This window comes from Acomys minous (assembly GCF_964271855.1).
Source record: "Acomys minous genome assembly, chromosome: 2".
NCBI lineage: Eukaryota > Metazoa > Chordata > Mammalia > Rodentia > Muridae > Acomys > Acomys minous.
In genome coordinates, this window is record NC_140484.1 from 40,834,680 (window position 1) to 40,856,082 (window position 21,403).

Genomic DNA, 21,403 nt, shown 5'->3' on the forward strand with positions numbered 1-21,403 from the left:
ATATGTAGCTGCTAATTTGAGGCTAGGTTTTGTTTGTGTTTTGTACTTATTCTATAGTGCACAAAAGTGTTATCAATGAGTGTTAGAAATAAAGAAATAGTTGGGCGTGTGGGGCATGCCTTTAATCCCAGCACTTGGGAGGCAGAAGCAGGTAGATCTCTGTGAGTTTGAGGCCAGCCTGGTCTACAAAGCAAGTCTAGGATAGCCAAGGCTACACAGAGAAACCCTGTCTTAAAACAACAACAACAAAAAACAAAACAAAACAAAAACCCAAAAACCAACAAAAAAAAAAAAAAAAAAAAGAAAGAAAGAAAAAGAAATAATGTCAACTGACCAAATGAGGTAATATAGCAATATATTTTATATGAGTTGAGAAGATCATGGGCAATCTGTTTTATTATTAATAAACAAACTTCATATTTGAATTAGGACTGCTCTACATGTATACATAATTTTAATTCCCACATTGACAGAGGAATTAAAAAATTACCCAATTCCTATCCCCCATTTGTACTTTTCAAAGAAAGGCTCTGGTTTTACATATGACTGAAGAAACTATGTGATTTTGTAATTCAGAGTGCTAGTGTCAGAAGCATACCCAATCCTTCTATGGATATAAAAATCTCAAGGAGACACACAGTAATGGACATATAGAAGAAAACCTACCTCCAAGCACCCAGTTCCCTGCTGGTTCAAGTCACCTGAGATCGCTACTTTGCGCAATGCCACTGGTTGCAGGAGGGGCGCATTACTGTGAGATGGCAGACAGCAGCAATTTTCAAATTACATATTATAATCAATACAAACAAAATGAAAACTGGATAAAAACCATGTTGTGTAGTGTACAAGGTTCACCTCATAGAGTTTGAGTGTGTATATATACCCAAATATACATACAAATTTGGACATACAACTACACACACACATGTAGAAACATACAGAGCACAGTACACACTGTTGGCCTAGACAGCAACGTTTTTCTTATGCTAGGTACTAGTCAGGAACATTTGACCTTCATTCTTACAGAGGAATGAGCCTTTGCACATGAGCTGCGCTGTGCCTCCTGCAGAGTGAGAGTAAGCCATTCTTGCATTCATGAGAGAGTCCTGTCCAAAGGCACGGGCACACACTGCTTTGTATGTTGTGAAAAGTGCGACAAAAATGAACTGTGATCAGCTGTCCTGCAGGCCATCCTACATCCCAGTTAGTGTCTTCGGCATTTCCCTTCAAGTTCCCCAATCCATCCTAAGAAGGCTCGCTGCATTCCACCTCTGTGGTGTTACTCACAAGCCTTAGAAACAAAGAGAAAAATATGAGGACTGCAAATCTTATTTGATTAGATCTTCACACCCAAAACTGTAAACCCAAGAATGCTAAGATTACAAGGATTTTTGAGGCAAAAATTCTGCTTTCTCACAAAGAACCACATCAAATCCAAGCCCTGTTATTTTAATCCTTACATCAAAATTTAAGCATATCTTTTTTTTCATTTTTTAAAATATATTTTATTAATTTGTTCATATTACATCTCAATTGTTATCCCATTCCTTGTATCCTCCCATTCCTCCCTCCCTCCCATTTTCCCCTTACTCCCCTCCCCTATGACTGTGCCTGAGGGGGACCCCCTTCCCCTGTATATGAATTTAAGCATATCTTAAAAAAAATAGACACATTGCCACAGTCAATGAAGACTCATAACTGGTGCTGAGAGTAAGTGACTGTTGAGTGCGCAGCCATAAATAGGGCATACATATCACTACCCTGCCTCCTAAGGCTCAAAGGACAGTGTAGGAGAGGGGGCAGGAGGGCTCGAAGAGCTGGAATATGCGGAGGAGTGTGAAACACTGACTCTGGGGTTGGAAATGGCTGTTGTACCAGTGAACTTTCTGTAGCTATGATTTCATGCACAAGACCTGCCCAAGACAGGCCCACTAAACTGTATCACGATAGGGAGGGGCCCCTAGAACCCCAGTCCTCCCGAGGAACTATGTGCAGTTAACTGTGCCTGGGAGAAGGGTTTTCTTCAGTGAGGGAGCCACTGTTAGGTTGTCTATGCTCGGGGACCTACCAACACTCACACAATCCTAATTAAACTCAGTGGGCTACAGACAATAACAGCAGTAACGAAACAAATTAACGACCAAAGCCAGCATAGCAAAAAGACATGAAAGTAGGAGGGTGATGTAGTGGGAAGTGGGGGTTCAGTGAGAGTGGGAGGGTGATAGGAGAGGGTTATGAGTGATGGAAACGACTAAGTACATCATACACATGCTCATAATCATCAGCAAATGAAAAATAGAAAGGCCAGATGCCCAACATCATTTGCCACTGGCATAGATACTTGGCTGCCAGAAAAGAAAACCCTTGATGACCTGTAGTGCACCAGAGGGCAGCTGGCTGCAGAATAGCTCTTGTCCTTGAGTGTTGTCTGCATGTGGGGAGAAGTATCACAACCATCAACCCACTGTCTTGACTGAAGAAAGCTTAGCTGGATTGTTCAGAAGGTCGAGAAAAAAACCTGACACATTCTCATTATTCTCACAGTATTTCCTCTGCAGTATTTGATTGCTGAAATAAGTAAAATGTAAAAATGACTTGAGCTCTCTGATGAAAGAAGTACTGCTTCTGAGAACTTATTGCAAGAATGTAATTCAAAGAGAAAACCAACAGTATGCACAGAATGTGTGTGTGTGTGTGAGAGAGAGAGAGAGAGAGAGAGAGAGAGAGAGAGAGAGAGAGAGGGAGAAGAGAGAGAGAGGGAGAGGGAGAGGGAGAGGGAGAGGGAGGGAGGGAGAGAGAAAGAGAGAGAGAGAGAGAGAGAGAGAGAGAGAGAGAGGGAGAGACACGGACGGACACACACACACACACACCCCTGGTTTGCTAGGCATGTATATTAGGCAAGCACTGTTTGCTGACTAGTTTTAAGTCAACTTGACAGAAGATAGAATTATCTGAAAGGAGATAAACCTCAATTAAAGAATGTCTCTATAAGACTGGACTGCAGGATGCAGGGCATTTTCTTAATTAGTGGTCGATGGGAGAAGCTCCAACCCATTGTGGATGGGGCCACTCTTGTGCTGGCGGTCCCGACTTCTGTAAGTCCTTGGCAGGCTGAGCAAGCCATGGTGAGCAGGGCAGTGAGCGGCACATATCCTTGGCCACTAGTTCTGCTCCTGCCTCCAGGTTCCTGTCCTGTGTGAGTAGTTCCTGTCCTCACTGCTTTTGGTGATGAACTGTTATGTGTGACAGTGAAATAAATCCTTTCCTTCCCAAATAGCTTTTGGTCATGGTGTTTCATCATAGTAATAGTAACCCTAACTAAGACACACTCCAACACATACAGATTTTTTTTGCAGGGGTAGGGGCACTAGGTATCAACGTTAACACTGTAAAAACAGCAGGGAGTATCTAAAACAATTAGCAAATTGCTAAATGATGTTATATGAACTGGAGCTATTAAACCAGCTAGTTACAGAAATATTATTTGCTAAGTAAAAATTATATTTCAAATTCAATGTAGGAAAATACAAATATTTGATAGTAAAAAATTCATCCATCTGGTATCGGCCATGGAACATCTTGGTTCTACACTAAAATATCAATTCTAAGTTTTAGATTTCACTCTGGTGTATAAAGAAAGAACTCAGCCTTTGATCTTCTAATGACAGTGACACAGAACTTTGTTATATAATAACACCTACAAAACACAGAATACCGAAAACCACAAAGCAGCATGGCTGGTTACCCAGTGTGCTCACAACATCCTGTAAGACAGGGAATCATATGAACACAGTTATGATGTCTTCTCTGCTTTGCCATAAAGATTGTTGAGAACCAATAGTGATTTTTATAATGAAACAAAAACAAAAGCTTTTAAAAGGAGCTTGGATGTTCCTGGTGGCTAGATTGCTTTGCCGCAGTAAGACTAGGTAATGGTTACATTTTGCTTCCAGCTTCATGTTTGAATTAGGACTACACTACACTTATAGCTTTATGGTCCTGGGTTATTTATGGTTGCAATAATTAAAGCCCAATCTTTTTATATCTACCTATCAGTTTTATTACATTGTTCTGATTATGACTCTATATTCTTATAATGAAGGATTTTCTGAACGGAGTTGTGCAAAGTGAAAAAACCTGAGGAGTCAACATTTGACCCATCGGAAAGGCCACCCTAGCTTGCCGGGGCTCAGCGAGAGCTGCCTATGTTGAGATTCCGCCTGGCTGGAAGAACTCAGAAAGGTGATGGATTACTATAAATAACACAGTAATTTATTTGTGCAATGGAAGACTACTATAAATCCTAGAGGCAGGAAAAATGAATCTGCTTCCAAGTTTTATCTCTTCTAATATTTCTGTTATGATTATTTCACCTCTATCTGTGATCCAGAAGAGAAACTTGATAGCCTTGATGCCAGCACTCCTCACCTACCTCAGCCCTGACGGAGTACATCATTAAGTTATGGCCAATCACAGTATGCAAACTATCTGGACATAGTGATAGCTCTAGAAGTCATGTGATCATGCAAAAAATCTTCCCCATGTCACTTCAGCTGAGTTAAGGAAAATTATTTTTTTAAAAACTTGCCAGAAGTTGGTGGCGCATGCCTTTAATCCCAGCACTTGGGAGGCAGAGGCAGGCGGATCACTGTGAGTTCGAGGACAGCCTGGTCTACAAAGCAAGTCTAGGACAGACAAGGCTACACAGAGAAACCCTATATCAAAACAAAAACAAAAACAAAAAAACAAAACAAAAAAAAACCCAACCCAAACCAAACCAAACCAAAAACACAAAACAAAACAAAACAAAATGAAACCTGTTGAAGGTTGGGTATATAGCCTAGTGATGCTCGGCACATTCATGAGGTTCTGGGTTTAAGCCCTAGCATCACAAAAACAAGCCTGTATAAAATAAACAATTTTACATCTAGAAAGTATTAAAGATAACGCAGGACCACTCAGAACCCCAGCTTATCCACTGAAGGCAATCTTGGAAAGGGTAAGCTACTATTTTACACTGGGTGCTAATAGCAGATTATCACGTCTGTTGGTAGAGTGAACCTGATTTTACAATAAAGTCAAACAGAATTGTAGTGGAACCCGCAGGACACTAGTCTATCTCCTTACTCCAGAAAAAACAAAACAAAACAAAACAAAACAAAAAGCCTAAAGCTATTGCCACCTCTGGATTTTCTTTTCACTAGAGCCAGATTTAGGTAGTCTACAATTTTCAGTTGGTAAAACAGAACTTTATAAAAAATACTTAACAGAATAAAGCAAAGGCGGAGTTCCAGATAAACTAACATCAGCATTTCAAGCCCATTGTGTCAGCTTCCTGCCATGAATTTAAATAACATATAAGCCATTAAGAGACGTAACAAGGATAAATATTTCTAAGCCTAAAACTATCTGACCAACAAAACGATCAAGCTCTAGAGGGGCACTCACTGCCTGAGAGTTAATTGCTAAGCAAAGATGAACGAATGCAGTGTCTCTCTCCTTGTTGGCGCGTGTGCGCACCATGAAGGGAATATAATGAGCTGTTGTCAAGGTTCTTTCTCCTCCACCAAATGATTTGATAGGATGATATTTACCGTTTTGCTTCTCCAATTCTTGCTTGACATCTTCATACACTTGAGAAAAGAGGTCCTCTTCAGACCTTGTTCCATCTAGGTAAACTGAAAAGTGAGAAACAGCAGTTCAAATGTTAGTAAAGAATGCTTTGGAATTTCTTTAAAACACCAATAGCGTTCACCAGAGAACCCAGAACTACGACCTCGGGAAGGAAGGAATGAAAAGAGAGAGAGGTTATGTGTTGGGCTTATGGTACCCACTGTGTATCTATTGTGTATCTATTTCCTCCGCATTGCAACATTCCTCCTAGAGGGAGGAGCAGACTGCAAAGTGAACTTCCTGCCTCATCAAGCTCCTGACAGTTAGATTCACAGGGTCCCTTCCTGGGGTTGCATTAGCAGTAACTGCTGGGGGCAGAAGACTCTCTTATGCCCACAGCAACAAGAAGGTGGTACCGACAGCTGGCTCCAGAAATGTCACATTTATGAGGTGGCACCATGGTGAGACGGGCTTTTGGTGATGCAATTGTCTTTAAGTCCCCCATGCTCCTGTCTGCTACTCCACTAACCTCATTGGTTCATTAAGCTAGAAGTGGGACAGTATCTTTGGTTTGTCCATGGTGCCTGACTGTCACACCATAGCATGTCAGGAGGCCCAGAAATGAGCAGTTCCACAACTGAGATCATCTGAGAAGCTTTCAAACTATGTGTCAGCCTGGACTCTATCACACGCTACAGAGACCAGAAGCTACATATTTTTAGTAAAGCTCACATGAGTACTTGTGGAGAAAAAGAAGTTACCTGGGTTAAAGGAAAAAAAAAAAAGGATCAGTTGGGCATGGTGGCACATGCCTATAATCCCAGCACTCAGGAGGCAGAGGCAGGCAGATTTCTGTGAGTTCAAGCCCAGTCTGCCCTACAAAGGAAGTCCAGGACAGTCAAGACTATAAGAGAAACCTGGTCTACAGAGCTTCATGGAGGTCTGCCTGCCTCTGCCTTCCAAGTGCTGGGACTCAAGGCGTGCGCCACCACTGCCCAGCTGAAGCTCACATTTTTAATACAATTTCCTGGTGACGGCTCGGCTGGGTGAAAGTAGAGACTGCATCTGCCATGCTTAGCTTCCACGGGCAACGTTCAGGCAAGGATGGTTCAGTGAATGCCATTTGGAATCTGAGAGCTTAACAAAAGCCACCAGTTGAAAAAGAAACCAGCAAGAACCAGTTGTAGAAGAGGGAAAGGCGGAGAGTGCCTGAGCACCTCTTCAAAACTCAAAAAACATGGTTTCCAAGTAATCTTTCCTGTGCTTTGATGTAATGGGAAGTAAAAGCCCCCTCGCACCCCCCCCCCCAGGGGGGGAGTGGTACTTACCAATCTCCCAGGTGATGTTGTTCATTTCTTGTCTATGCTTTAGGTACATGGGCCACACGTGGCCATCAAAGTACCCTGGAGGGTCTGGAGGCTCATATACTCTTGTACTGGAAGAACACACAGGAAACATGGTATTGATTCAAAGTTATGACTGACAAAGTAAACGGATCATCGGTCAAGATAACGCGGAAGCCGTGTTCAGGTTAAAGGTAAAGAGGACTCCAGACGACTCGTTTTAGACTCAACCGTGGTGAGAAGGGCAGCAAAATGGGCATTGTTCTGTAATCTAAACCGTGAGCCTGTAACTCACTGGCACTCACCATTACCTTTTCTCTGCCTCTTGTGTTTTATAGAAGAAGTATGGGACAGGTACAGGAAGAAGCAAGGAGCGAGATACTCACAGGGCGGCTTACCCTCTGTCTAGCTGCTGGTCTCTGCAGCTAGAGAAGGACATGGTGTGAAGGGTGAGGAGGAAGGAGCTGACAGGGTGGAAGGTGACAGGGTGGGAGGTGACAGGGTGGAAGGTGACAGGGTGGGAGGTGACAGGGTGGAAGGTGACAGGGTGGAAGGTGACAGGGTGGGAGGTGACAGGGTGGAAGGTGACAGGGTGGAAGGTGACAGGGTGGAAGGTGACAGGGTGGGAGGTGACAGGGTGGGAGGTGACAGGGTGGAAGGTGACAGGGTGGAAGGTGACAGGGTGGGAGCTGACAGGGTGGGAGCTGACAGGGTGGAAGGTGACAGGGTGGGAGGTGGGCCCTTTTCTTAGATAAGTTACTATACACCAGAGGATCAGTTACCGAAAAAATGTTTGGCTTTCATGTTAAGGCCTGTTCAATAATGGCACTTTTCTTTTTTCCCCTGTATTTCATGGTTTGAATGGTTTCTAGACGTACCTCCTCCTCCTCTTACACTCTTCGTATGGAACGGTCAGAAAATAGCTTCTGCTCCAGATGGTGTCCAGTGGCCTAGGATAATAGCACATGCAGTTCACAGGGCTCCCCTCCCTCCACCCCAGCATCCTCCCTCCACCCCGGCATCCTCCCTCCACCCCGGCATCCTCCCTCCACCCCGGCATCCTCCCTCCACCCCGGCATCTTCCCTCCACCCCGGCATCCTCCCTCCACCCCGGCATCCTCCCTCCGCCCCCACATCCCTTCTGGTTGGTACTGGAGTGGGGAGGCTTACTTATAATTAAAGAGAAGGAACCCTTCGACAATTAAAATGGGAACGCCTTGCGCACTCTCCAAGGCTGCTGCTCCTGCACGGTGTCCTGGGTTTTCCATCCAACACGAAATGGCTGACATCATTTCGTCCATGTTAAGTGCTTCAAGCACTGAGAAAAACATACAACGCGTGGAATTAACACAGCAAACTTTTTCTGGGGGCTGGCTTTTTGTGATAAGCATCTCCAGGGCTCTGTAAATGTATGACATAAAGGTATTTTACTTATCCTTCAAGGTATCTAATGACAAATCCTTTAAATGTCCAATTAAAACACTAATAGAGATATAGTTAGATGGTACATCTGAGACATTTTTACTATGGAAAATCAAAGATGTACAAATATAAAATGCAATGAATAACACACCACTATTTCTAGCTGTAATTTTTTTTTACACTGGTATATTTATTGTTATCTGTGGAGGACAGAGGACAACTTGAGGGATTCTGTCCTTCAACTATGAGGGTCCCAGGGATGGAACGCAGGCTGTTGGGATTGGTGGCAAGTGCCTCTACTCAACTGCGTTCTCTTCCTTGCCTGCCAGCCTTGACTACATAAAATTCACGGCTGACCATCACATTAACTACTTCCTTATATTAAGACATTAACAATTTATGGTACTGGAGACTACATCCAATATTTTGTGTATGTTAGGCAAGCATTCAACCATTGAACTATATCCCCAGTCTGATCTTTAAAAATAAAAATAACATTATGGCTGGAGTTATGGTTTGGTGGCTAAGAGTACCTGTTGCTTTTCAAGAGGACTCAGGGTCAATTCCTAGCACCCACACTGTGGCTCACAACTGCCTGTTAACTCCAATTAAGGAAGATAAAATATCTATAGATACACTTGAAAGATAAAAACCATATATATCTGGAACCATATATATATAATATATCTGGAAAGTAGCTACTATTTTTAATAGTAAAAGAGTGCTTTTAAATGAAAACCTTTTATTCATTTATTTTTATGTTTATGGGTGTTTTGCCTGCATGCATGTATGTATACATGTGTGCAGTGTCCAGAGGCCATTAGAGAGCAGTCTGATCCCCTGGAACTGAAGTTACAGACAGTTGTGATTTTCATGTTCTTTTCTCTCATATTTCTTTTTCTTTCTTTCTTTCTTTTCTTTTCTTTTTTTTTTTTGGAGGCAGGGTTTCTCTATGCAGTCTTTGCTGTCCTAGACTCACCTGTAGACCCAGCTGGCCTTGAACTCACAGCAATCCGCCTGCCTCTGCCTCCTGAGTGCTGGGATTAAAGGCGTGCGCTACCACGCCTGGCTTCATATTTATTTTTCTACTGAGGCTACTCAGAGAGTTGTATGATTTTGGTTATTATACTTTTTCAGTTACTAAATTTCTTCTTGGTTCCTTTGTTTGTTTGTTTTCTGAGACAGGGTTTCTCTGTGTAGATCTAGCTATCCTGGAACTTGCTCTGTAGACCAGGCTGGCTTCAAACTCAGAGATCTGCCCACTTCTACCTCCTGAGTCATGCAATTAAGGGCATGGTGGCCTGTGTGAACTTGCCTGGCTCTTGGTTCCATTTTCACATCTGCTGTTTTTTTTCTTGGGGCCATTTAAACTTTTCTCGTAGGCTGCAAGCCTAGCTTGCAGTTCCTTGTTGAACCTGGGTTTTTTTTTTTTTTTTTTTTTACAAAGCTACTTGAAAATCGTTGTCAGACAGTTTTGACAGTGTTGTTACGGAAGTGATGCTTACTGGCCATTATTTTTCTTTTTCCAGTTGAGATTTTCCTGTCTCTTTGACTGACACATGGCTCTTGGGCATTTCCTGATGATCTGGGGTGCTGTGAATTGAGATTCGTATTTAATCTTCATGTTTTGCAGCCAGTCACTCTGAAGTGTGCCCAGGTTCAGAGGGCACGTGTGTTCAGCATCCTTATGATACTGGGTTGGGAGGCCATTCAGGGGAAAAGCTCCACTGCTGCTACGTGAGGGCAGAAGCTCAGCCTTCCACTGGGTCCTGATGACAGGAGTCGTGCAGCCTGAGTGATGAAGATGGAGAGACAGCCTACACTCTCTACCATGTCTCATTCTGACTCTGCTGCCCGTAGTTTGGAAGTTTGGCTCTGCTAAATCTCCTGTGGATGGTGTAGGGGCCAACTCATTCCATATTGCTGGTGATGTCCTTGGGGTGTAGCCCTCTGCTGGCCCTGTGGACACAACAGAAGGTTTTCTTTTTGTGCCAAGCTAAAGGGGGACAAAACGACAAGTGGGCCATCCTTGTTCTGGTCCTTTGGTTGTAGGGTTCTTGGTGCTTTTTACGTCCATGTTACATATATTTCCAGCATCCCAGGTGATACATGGATAGAAATAAAGAAAATACAGGGAACACACCTGTGCTATCCCTTGAGTCACAAAGCCCTCAGCCAGCTTGCTGTCTTCTTTTTCCGTCTTCCTTTCTTTGTTATGTTGTGTCCCAGGTTATGTCTAAATGAAGGCGGCCCAATGAGAAGGGGACAGGGAGTCAAAACATTTGCTACGTGTCCTAGTGATTTATCTTTTAGTTCATGGTATCCATGCATCTTGCTTCACACAAGGTGTGATGATACTTAAGATTTGCTTTAAAAAAAATGCACATTTTGGGTGGGAGCAGAGATGAAGTATAACTACCCGGGGCTTATTGTATTCAGAGCTGGGGAGTAAGCTCATGAGCATTTATTATGCTTTTCTAGCTACTTTCGTATTTATTTGAAACTGCCCATAAGAAAAATAATATTAAATAACTTATAACTAAGAAGTGTGCTCACCCCCCCCACCCCCCCCACCCCCTCCACCCCCCGTCTGCCGCCTTGCAGCTTCACTTACTGAGGTCTTGTGCACAGTATGATGGGTTATGATTGTATTTGGAAATACAATGATGAGGTCACCTTATCATAATTAGTTAAGCAACAGGGCAGGCACCTTCTATGATATGACTGATGCCACTATAAAAGGCGAGATTTAGATATAACACACACACACACACACACACACACACACACACACACAGAGAGAGAGAGAGAGAGAGAGAGAGAGAGAGAGAGAGAGAGAGAGAGGGAGGAAGAGATAGAGACACAGAGATATGACATTAACTGAAGGGAGAGACCACGCTCATGAAGCAAAGGCCAGGGTGTGACACAGAGGCAACTGTCCCTCATGGCCCTCACCAGAAACCAACCCTGGCCACACCTTCATCTCAGACCCCAGCCTCAGAACTGTGGGGCAGCCCCCTTCTGTAGCTTAAGCTGAGCAGTGTGTGCATTTGCTAACTTACTTTTGTAAGTTGTCCTTTTCAGTGGTTACAGCGGTGTGGAGTCTACCTGGAGCATCTTTACATTGCCATAGTTACCTGAAAAGTTCGAGTGTTTCCTAAAGATAGACTCTCAGATGTAGGACACGTGAGTTCATGGCAGGAGCATTTCAAGGCACTTGAGAGACATGTTTGTGTTAGTTTATAATTCCATGTAATGTGCACGGGGTGACTGATTTGTGGTACCCATGCCATTGGGTCATTATCCCTATATTAACATTCTTTGTTTACCTCAGAACTGGAAGAAAGGTGATTTGCCATTATTTGATATTTATAGCCTGACCTGCTTTTTGGAAGCACTTATTCACATTCTTCTAGTACATTTTTTCCTATTTCAGTATTACTTTTTTGTTACTAGTTTATAAGAATTCCCCAATGAATAGGAATGATAGCGCTATGCCACTGTTGAAACTTTTATTTCATTCTTTCTTTATAGAATGTTTTCTGACTTTTGGACTAAAGGAAGAGAAGAAACAATGTATCGAGACTGACACTTGAAAGAGAACAGCAAGGAAAGGATTTGGTCTGAAAATTACCATGTGTAAGAACTGTTAAAAAACCTTCAATCCTCCGGCTTTAGATAACATGACATTTTAGGTGAGTCTCCCCTGTAGGTCTGTATACATACTAAGAACAGCCTGTGATATATAAAAGAGTAAGAACAAAACTCTATTACACTGGTCTCCACAAGAAAAGAAATGCTTTCTGACTAACTTTAATTCTTTGGCTTCTAAATAGTATTAGCCTGGCTCAATGACCACATGCCAGTCTAAAACAACATCCGCAAATTTTTCTAAGTAGTAAAACAAACAAACAAGCTTCTTGGTTCTTTGCTACCAGGAGGGGAAGCTGAACATATGAAAGCTTAATCTGATGGAGAAGAAATGTTCTGGTGGGTGATGGTCAAAGTAGTAAGCAAGGCTAGCCACATGCGCCCAACTCAGGAATGGCAGAAGGATGGCAAACCCACTGTGCCCTAGCTTTGGGAGAAATGTCTGTCATTCCAGTTTTCAGTTTGAAATATAAATCTGTGTAAAATTTTCTATTTATTTAAATAGTTGAGCAGGAAAAAAAAAACACTACAAAGGCTGGCTGAAAGTACAGCAATATTCAAAATTCAATTTGTGTGTGTATGTGTGTGTGTGTATGTGTGTGTGTGTGTGTGTGTGTGTGTGTGTGTGTGTATGAGAGAGAGCGACAGAAAGACAGAGAGAGAGAGAGAGAGAGAGAGAGAGAGAGAGAGAGAGAGAGAGAGAGAGAGAGAGAAGAGAGACAGAGACAGAGACAGATGGGGGGGAGGGGCATTGTTGGGGTGGTGGTGCAGTGCCAGAGCACACTTTTGGAGATCAGAGGACAACTTTGTCGAGTCAGTTCTGTCCTTCCATCTTTACCTTCTTGTCCTCCTATTTAAACATTTAACATTATGCTAGTAGAGAGGGCAATTGTTTGTATTTGAAAAAGAAAATAAACATACATTTAGAATATTTTACGTGACTGTACTTACCATCATACTGCAAAAATCCATTTTCATCTGTGTCTATCTCTGACTCTGGCTGGAAAACCAATAAAATATCCATCAAAACAATATGGAGGGCAGAAGTGATGCAATTATACAATTAATAAGGTAAGCCTTTAATAAATGTTTTGAATAATGATGAAAAAGATCACAGATGGTCACTGACAGATGGTGCCATCTAGTGGGCAGGTAGTCCTACTGCGCCAAGTTTATTCTCAGTAAAAAGCTTTTGGATATAATTTTGCTATTATTTTTTTAAATAGCATTAACTTTGCTATTAAACCTTTTTGTGTTAAATAACTTATCCAAGAAGCTTCATAGATACCTTGAAGAAGTCATCCTGAGATATTATGCTGCAATTGGGAAGGTGTCTCTGCAAGTTCTTAGCCAGTGTTGTCTTCCCGCCATTTGTCACGCTGAGCCAGGAAAAATCAAGAGGTCCAAGAGTACATTAGGGAACATGGAACATTCTTAAACAATATATGTATATGTATATGTATATACACACATATGTATATATATGTATATATACATACATGCATATATATTAAGGATATTTAAAACAATATTTACTGCTTGGTAAAAATGCTCATTTGCACAGGTCATGTTTTGTTTCCCAGGTGAAATCACAGGTTTGTTTGTTTGTTTGTTTTGGTTTTTTGAGACAGGGTTTCTCTGTGTAGCCTTGGCTGTCCTGGACTTGCTTTGTAGGCCAGGCCAGCCTTGAACTCAGAGAGGTCCACCTGCCTCTGCCTCCCAAGTGCTGGAGTTAAAGGTGTGCGCCACCACGCCCAGCGAAATCACAGGTTTGAAAGATAGGTTGTCCTCATAGTAAGGTAAGTAAAGGACGGAGAGGGGCAAGTGACAGTTGGGTAAGTGAACTGGATGCTAAAACTTCAAAGTATAGATATTGTCAGTCAATGCATTGACTGTCAAAACAGCTCCAGGTTCAATATGCACCCCAGAGAGTGTCCTCGGCTCACCTTTCTGCGTTTATAAAACTGCCCATGGTCACTGTGATTGTTTCAACCACACAGGAAGAAAGAGAAGTGTCTTACTAGCCGGGCGTGGTGGTGCATGCCTTTAATCCCAGAACTCGGGAGGCAGAGGCAGGTGGATCACTGTGAGTTTGGGGCCAGCCTGGTCTACAAACTGAGTCCAGGACACCCAAGGCTACACAGAGAAATCCTGTCTCAAAAAACCAAAAAAAGAAAAGGAAAAAAAAAAAAAGGGAGCTCACTCACTCATGAGCCCACATTTCCTGTGGCATGCCTCTTTCTTCCCTCTCTCTGCACCTGGCGTCCAGGTAGAGGCCCCACTGTTAGTCCTCCCACCACCTCTGGCTGGACTGTGGCATGTGGAGACGCAGGTACCTGACTAACTCATATGTCTTGTTTCCTACTCTCTTGCATGCGAGAGACATTTCTCTAGCCAATCTTTCTTTTCTCATTGCGTCTTTCTTTGGAAACAGGGTGTCCCTCTGCACTTGATATTGACCCACTTGTGTATCCCTGGCTGCCCTTGAACTTACAGCAAACCTTTTGTCTGAATCTACTGAGTACTGGGATTAATGATATCAGTCACCGTGCTTGCTTTATGGTATCATTTTTACAAAGAGGCAATTAGCTCAGAGATCAGGGCTCAGTCACATCAAAAGGGTCTATGAAAGAATGCAGGGTCATTGTGAATTTGCAAGAGATTACATCATCTTCACTAAATTTTAAGAGGATATTAGTAGCTCCTTTTATTATAAGTAATAAGCTACAGCAGTGATTATGCCTTGACTTGGGCACCTACAAGACTGTACACTGAGCTACAAGTGGGTGGGTATCTTGAAGTATCATTAATGCTCATTGTTGTTTCAAATTTACCTGTGCTGTCTACTACACTAGACTACTACTACACCACCATAAGGTTACAGGTTTGCATATAAACATTTTATGTATATATATATATATATGTATATATGTGTGTGTGTGTGTATATATATATATGAGATTTATTTGTTTAATTCATGAGTGCTCTATCTGCATGTACACCTGCATGCCAGAAGAGGGCATCAGATCCCAGTATAGATATTGTGAACCACCATGTAATTGCTGGGAATTGAACTCAGAACCTCTGGAAGAGCAGACAGCGCTCTTAACCACTGAGCCACCTCTCTAGCCCCCTTATGGCTGTATATTAATGTAATTGTTTTCCTTTGAAATCCTGTGTTTTATTTTGTGTATTTGAAGTCACCCTGAAGAGAGATGAAGATTTCACTATGCACCAAATGTTCATAGCACAAAAACCCTGACTAAACATCTGTTGGTAAGAACCTGTGATTAATTCTGGGCGAGATTAACACCACAGTGTTTACAATCTCCAAAGGAACACATTCATCAGAAGGTACTTGCTCGGAGGCTAGGCATGGGGGCTGTGCCTTTAATTCTAGCACTCAAGAGCTAAAGCCAGGAGGATCTCTTGTGAGTTCAAGGATACCCTGGTACACAAAGTGAATTCCAGGCCAGCAAGGGCTACATAATGAGACCCTGCCTATGTTAAAAACAAACAAACAAACAAACAAAAAACCAAGCCACCAAAAAGACCCATCCCACCAAACAATAACAACAGAACTCAAAGTGCTTACTGTATATAAATTATCATGTAAATACCTTATTATGCCTGCAAAGTAGAGGGTATTAATAAGTTGGCTCGTTTTACTTTACAAAACACAGGTAGGGAGTCTATGAGGATGCTATTCTATATACTGAGAACCTTTTGTTTAACCAAAAAAATGTGACCCTTTCTCCTTTAACAAATATGTCTATAAACTACACTGCAAGCCCAGATTCAAGAAGTCAAGCTTTTGTTTAAAAGGAGGTAACTTTACTAAGGTCTGAGCAACCAGACAAGAAAATGTGTCATTTTTTATGCTTACAAAGTTGAATCTGCAATAAACAGACCCTTCCCGCTGATTCGTCTGAAGCCACAGAGAAGGAAGCACTTTTTTTGCAGGGCTCCTGCAGGGAACACCCTAGCTGGGAACGTATCATCATAGAGCCCAGAGCCAGTATCCACACTAGGAGTGGAACCCTCCCGGTACATCACGTGACCCTCAGGACCTACTCCTTCCCCTACAGCAACCTCACAACCTCCTTCCCACAAGCTCCCCCTTGCCCCAGGGGAAGGAGGCCATGACTTCAGGATCTCATGGAGAAAGGTGAGTAGATACATGATGCATTTCCCTTCCTTGTTTACAAATAAATGTATAGCTCTTTTTTTTTGTTGTTGTTGTTCTTAATATGCAAGGTAATAGGAGGGTGCAGTAGTACCGGCAGAAGCTAAGAACAGTGTGCACAGTTAACGGAACAAGATGTGAATGCTCCCATAGCAGGGAGATAGTCTAGCTGAGGCGAGTGAGGCTTGGGAAGCTGCTTGCTGCTGCCGTAGGGAGCAAAGTTTAACTCTAGTAGGGTCCTTTAAAAAAATATATATATATATATACATACACACACACAATACTATAATTAGGGGTAATGCCTACTATGGGAGGGTGGCAGTGCATATGAAATGAAGGGGAGGACAACACTAGTCTTGCATAGTAATACCGCTTTGGCCTCGGGCAGCCTGCGGTACTGTCTGATACTCAATTCACCCATAATTTCCTTTGTTTTTTCCTCTGATGCCGGGGTTAGAAGCTAGCCTAGAAGAAGGGCCTCACACACGCAGGCAGATGCTTTAACCCAGTCCCACCTGCTTCCTAACTGACTCCTGTGTGATGTAATGCAGTAACACAACAGATTATCTCCCTCAGGTTACACTTTTAGTATGTCAAATGTTTTGTCACTAGGACACGACACATGAAGAATGACAGACACAATCCAGGAGCAAGGCAAATGATATCCTCCCAATAGCTGTGGATGTCACGCTTGCACCTCAGGTGCTGGTGCCACAGATCGGATGACCACAATTTAGAATATTTGTGACAGAGGGTTAAGTGGCTCATATTACACTAGAGCAACACAAAGTAGCCTAGCCAAAGCGTACACCTGGTTACCCTAAGGGTGGAGGAAGAGGAAGAGGACTAGAGACATAAAAGCCTGTATTCCTCTCATCAAAAGCCAGGCGTAAAAAAGCAGAGGGAGGGATCCCCCCTGCCCCCCCCATACCATGCCAGAGCACTCACATAAGAAACGATAATTACCCCCAACTAACGGAGTGACCAATCAGGCTTCATCGTCAGTGTCCCATCCAGAAAACAGATGGAAATACTGCTGACCGAGCCTCCTCCCTTTCCGGGAAACCCCCACCCGCAGCACTCCTCCTAGAACTTGGGACTCCTCACAACTTTCTCTATCATGTCCACTTGAAAAACCATCTGGACATCTGGAGTGTCTTGCCCAGCTGTTTATGAAGGAATTACTCACCCACCAATTCCAATGACAAATGTTTTCATAATTGGCTTTGGAAACCAAGTCTTCTGAGTATTTCCTAAAATGTATAAAAATGAAATAAATTCAGTGTCTTTTAGTTGTCTAGAGTTTGTCCCGAAAAGACATAACAGCTGAGAGGGGATCAGTGGCCTCAGCCCCACATTCCCCACACTGTCTTGCTGCTCATAATAGCCGGTGTTTTCTTCGGGACTGTTAACTCACATTATGCCTGTGTGAGCCATTTCCCTGGGTTTCCTTGTGATGGCTATTCTTGGTTGTCAACTTGACCACACTCGAGTGAACAGAAACCCAAGCAGCTGGGTACACTTGTGAGGGATTTTTCTTATCTAGATTATTTGAGGTGGGAAGACCCACTTTTAAGCTAGATCTTTGGAGGTGGGAAGAGTCACCTTTACTCTGGGCCATATCTTCTCCTGGCAGCCTATATGAAGGGCATGAAGAAGGTGCTCTCATGCTTGCTCTTGCTAAGTCCTTTCCTTCACTGGCATTAGAGCCTACTTCTTTGGGATTCTGGCATATACTGAAGACCAGCAGAGACCTCAAGCCCAGCAATCTGAGCAACTACTGAATTCTTGGACTTTCCTCTCACAGTCAGCCCTATTGGACTAGCTATAACAGTATTGGAAGCAATAATAATAATAATAATAATAATAATAATAATAATAATAATAATAATAATGTGTGTGTATAATTTCATATATATAAAGGCATGGTTGCCAGTGGCAAAAGAAAATGGAAGTCAGTCTGTCTCTTATTTTCTCCCTGTCTTTCTGAAAAGCTTTCCCAGGTATAGCGTAAATAAAACTGGCTCAGACTGGAATGACATATCCATTTCTAGAAAAGCCAGGAAGGAAACTAGACCAATTAGTGAACATCTTTCTATCATCATGAGAGGCTATGGAACACTTTATTACCGAGAGCACGGAAAGGATGTGGCATGTGCGCTGGCTTGTCAGGCTCAGGTGGACAAACCACGTCATTCTTAGTGATGCATTATTGAAGGGCCATGCATTTGCTGTGTACAGCTAATGGAAAATACTGGTCCCCTTCCTAGCCCACATATCTGTGCACACACATCAGGATATTGCCTCAGTTACATAGGATGTCAATCATGACTGTGGTCGTGGCACTGAAAAGACTTGAGGGGGTTAGTTGTATGGGAAATATAGCGATTCAGAGATGAGGAACGAGGTGGAAGAACCTAATTACGAAATCCCTTAGGGAAGGGGGTAGAAACTCCCACAGCTGAATACAAGGAAATGCAAGGAAATGTGTGTGTGTGTGTGTGTGTGTGTGTGTGTGTGTGTGTGTGTGTGTTTTCCTTTTCTCTCAAATCAAGACAGCAGCCACCCTTCATGCGCCTTCACCAGCCTGAGGACCTGAGTAACTTGCTACTAGTTTGATGACCTGAGTTCAATGCCCGGAACTCACATGGAAAGAGAGAACTGACTCTTTCCAAGTTGTCCTTCTGATCCCTGCATTCGTGGGTCCATAAACAGATGAAATAAATGACTGAGAAGTTGGAGACCCAGGCACCCCGAGTCCACTTAAGTTAGCAAGCTGGGACTATTCAGAGCAGTGTTTGAGTGAATACTAGACCTGTCTCACCAGCAATGAGCAAGTGATAATGTGGTGGGGGGGTGGGGGGGTGGGGTGTAGCGGGTAGGGGCTGGGGGTGGGGGGGTGAGGTGGGGGCAGTAGGGGGGGTGGAGAACTGGACTACAAAGAAACAAGACTGGGGCGGGGCTGAGTGGCCCCTGGAGCAGTGAACAGCCTACCAATTCCTGAAACGCTGCGTTTCAAAAACTGTGTTGGATACAGAAGGCAACTGGCTACAGATCCAGACGTGGCACTGTCAGCTTCCGTATCATCCTATTTCATTACCTGTCAAGGGCCTCTTTACATATGGTTTGAGAACCAAAATTTTTGAACAACTTGCAATCAAGAGTTGCCATGCTCCATATGTATGCTGGAGGGCTTTTTGTTTGCTTTTGAGGGCTTTCATGGGGCTCAGCCTGGCCTTAAAGTGGCTGTGTAGTGGAAGATGGGTGACCTTACACTGAATGTCCTGCCTCTACCCCTGAAGTGGTGAGATTACAGGTGCGCGCCTGCACACCTGGCCTTGCAGCAGAGAACGTTATGGAGCACACACAACTTGGAGCCAAGATAAACCGTACATCTTATGATGCTGCCGCCGGGGAAGCAACCTTTCAGACTCTTCAGAGTCACGGAGTCAGGGCGTCCCAATGCCTTGTGTTTTGTGTGTCACGGATGCAGCTCCTTTTCCTAAGCAGCAGGGGCCATTTGCACAGGGAGTGGGAGAAATGGCTGAGAGAGGCGCAAACTTAAATGAGTCTTTTATGTTTTTTTCCAATTTTTAGTATGTTGAGACAGAATCTCACTATGTAGCCCAGGTTGGTTAGGAAAATTGCTATACAGCCGAGGCTGTTTATGTGCAAGGCTGCCTTCCTCAAAGTATTGGGATCAGAGGCCTGCATCACCAAGATTGGCTCATTTGAAGAATAAATAAATAAACAAATAAATAAATAAATAAAATCATTTGATTTTCACTGTTCAGAATGAGTCCCAGGGTGAGTGAGGAGTCAGCAGGCTGGAAGGGGACAATAAGTCTACCACAGAATCTGAGAGATGACAGGGCAAACACATGTGCTCTTCACATGAGTTGAGGGCACCTGTTTTCAGGGCTTCAGTGCGCTTCATTCAATAGCTACTTGGATATTCTCCTATGGACAGGACTCATTTAAACTTTGATCCTTTTGGTAAAAAGAAATCCCCCACAGCTAGAGTTCCTGGTAAGCAAGGCCCCAGGGCATAACCATCACAAAGTTCCTGGTAACCTTTGCCTCTTTAACTTACTTTTTTTTTTCTAAACTAAACTTCAATAGACATTTTGACCTTCGTTTTTATGGAGGTTCTTTTAAAAATTGATTTAGTAAATTTACATAAATTGCATGTATGTTGTGTGCATGTGTGTGGGATGGTGAATGCCATGGATCTCCACAGTGCAGGTGTAGAGGCCATATAGGTCTACCTGTGAGAGTTAGTTCTCTTTCCATCTTGTGGACGCTACAGTTTGAACTCTGGTCATCAGATTTGGCAGCAAGGGCAGTTGAACCTTTTTGCTGACTCCATAGTTTCTTACATAATCGGTGTTTTCATTTTTCCCCCCTTTACCCTAATATACAACAGTCATATAATACTGACATTGTGAGCTTATGTCCGCGGGATACAATGTCTCTTAAGATGAGCTGTTAGGTTAGGGTCGGGCAACTTTTGAAAAGTACTCAAACAGTACTTTAGGTTTGGCTTTGTGGACAACTACTCAACTCTGACGTTGTAAGGAGAAAGTGGCCACAGTCAATGCATAAGCAATTGATATGTTCTAATGATATGTTCTAATACAAATTTATGGACACAGAAATCTAACTTTCCCCTAACTTTTCGTGTGCCACATGCCACAAAATACTATGCTTTTGTCTCAGTTATTAATAGCTCCAAAAGCTTCCTTAGGTTTTTATACAGCCAGGCAGCAAGAGGGTTGGAGTTAGTTAACCAGATGCTGCAGGAAGGACCGCCCTGTCCCGCTCGGGATCTCCTACCAGCCAATGTGTGGTCTCCTACAGCTACCGCCCATAGAGTAAGGAGCCTTGGCTGGCCACAGTTTAGAAGCTCAAATCCCAACCTGGTTTCCCAAGACGTAACCAGGTTCCGGGTCTGGCTTAGGAGATTCTGGAAGGTCTCCAGGCCTCGGCGTGTCTACGCAGCCGGCAATGAGTACTCACCGAAGCGGATTGGAATACACCCCAGCAGGGCCGCAGAGCAGGCCTCACGAGGGTTTCAAGTCCAGAACTGCCGGCAGATCACCTGAGCAGTGCAGCCCTTCGCCAGGTTCCGTAACACCTACAGAGCAGGGTGTGGGGGCGTGGCCACCATAAGGCTCCTCCTCCAGGG

General features: G+C 43.3%; 1 protein-coding gene across 1 annotated transcript; it reads right to left on the reverse strand.

The window, feature by feature from the left end:
• Positions 1-338: 338 nt before the first annotated feature.
• NMRK1 (nicotinamide riboside kinase 1) lies at positions 339-21,398 on the reverse strand. The gene is made up of 9 exons (XM_084771752.1): positions 21,235-21,398; positions 17,405-17,468; positions 13,318-13,408; positions 12,981-13,029; positions 8,127-8,274; positions 7,835-7,906; positions 6,942-7,048; positions 5,595-5,678; positions 339-1,291 (listed from the first exon to the last, which is right to left on the reverse strand). The coding sequence occupies exons 2-9, from the start codon at positions 17,431-17,433 to the stop codon at positions 1,284-1,286; spliced, it is 588 nt and encodes a 195-aa protein (XP_084627878.1). The 5' UTR covers positions 17,434-17,468; positions 21,235-21,398; the 3' UTR covers positions 339-1,283.
• Positions 21,399-21,403: the final 5 nt, after the last annotated feature.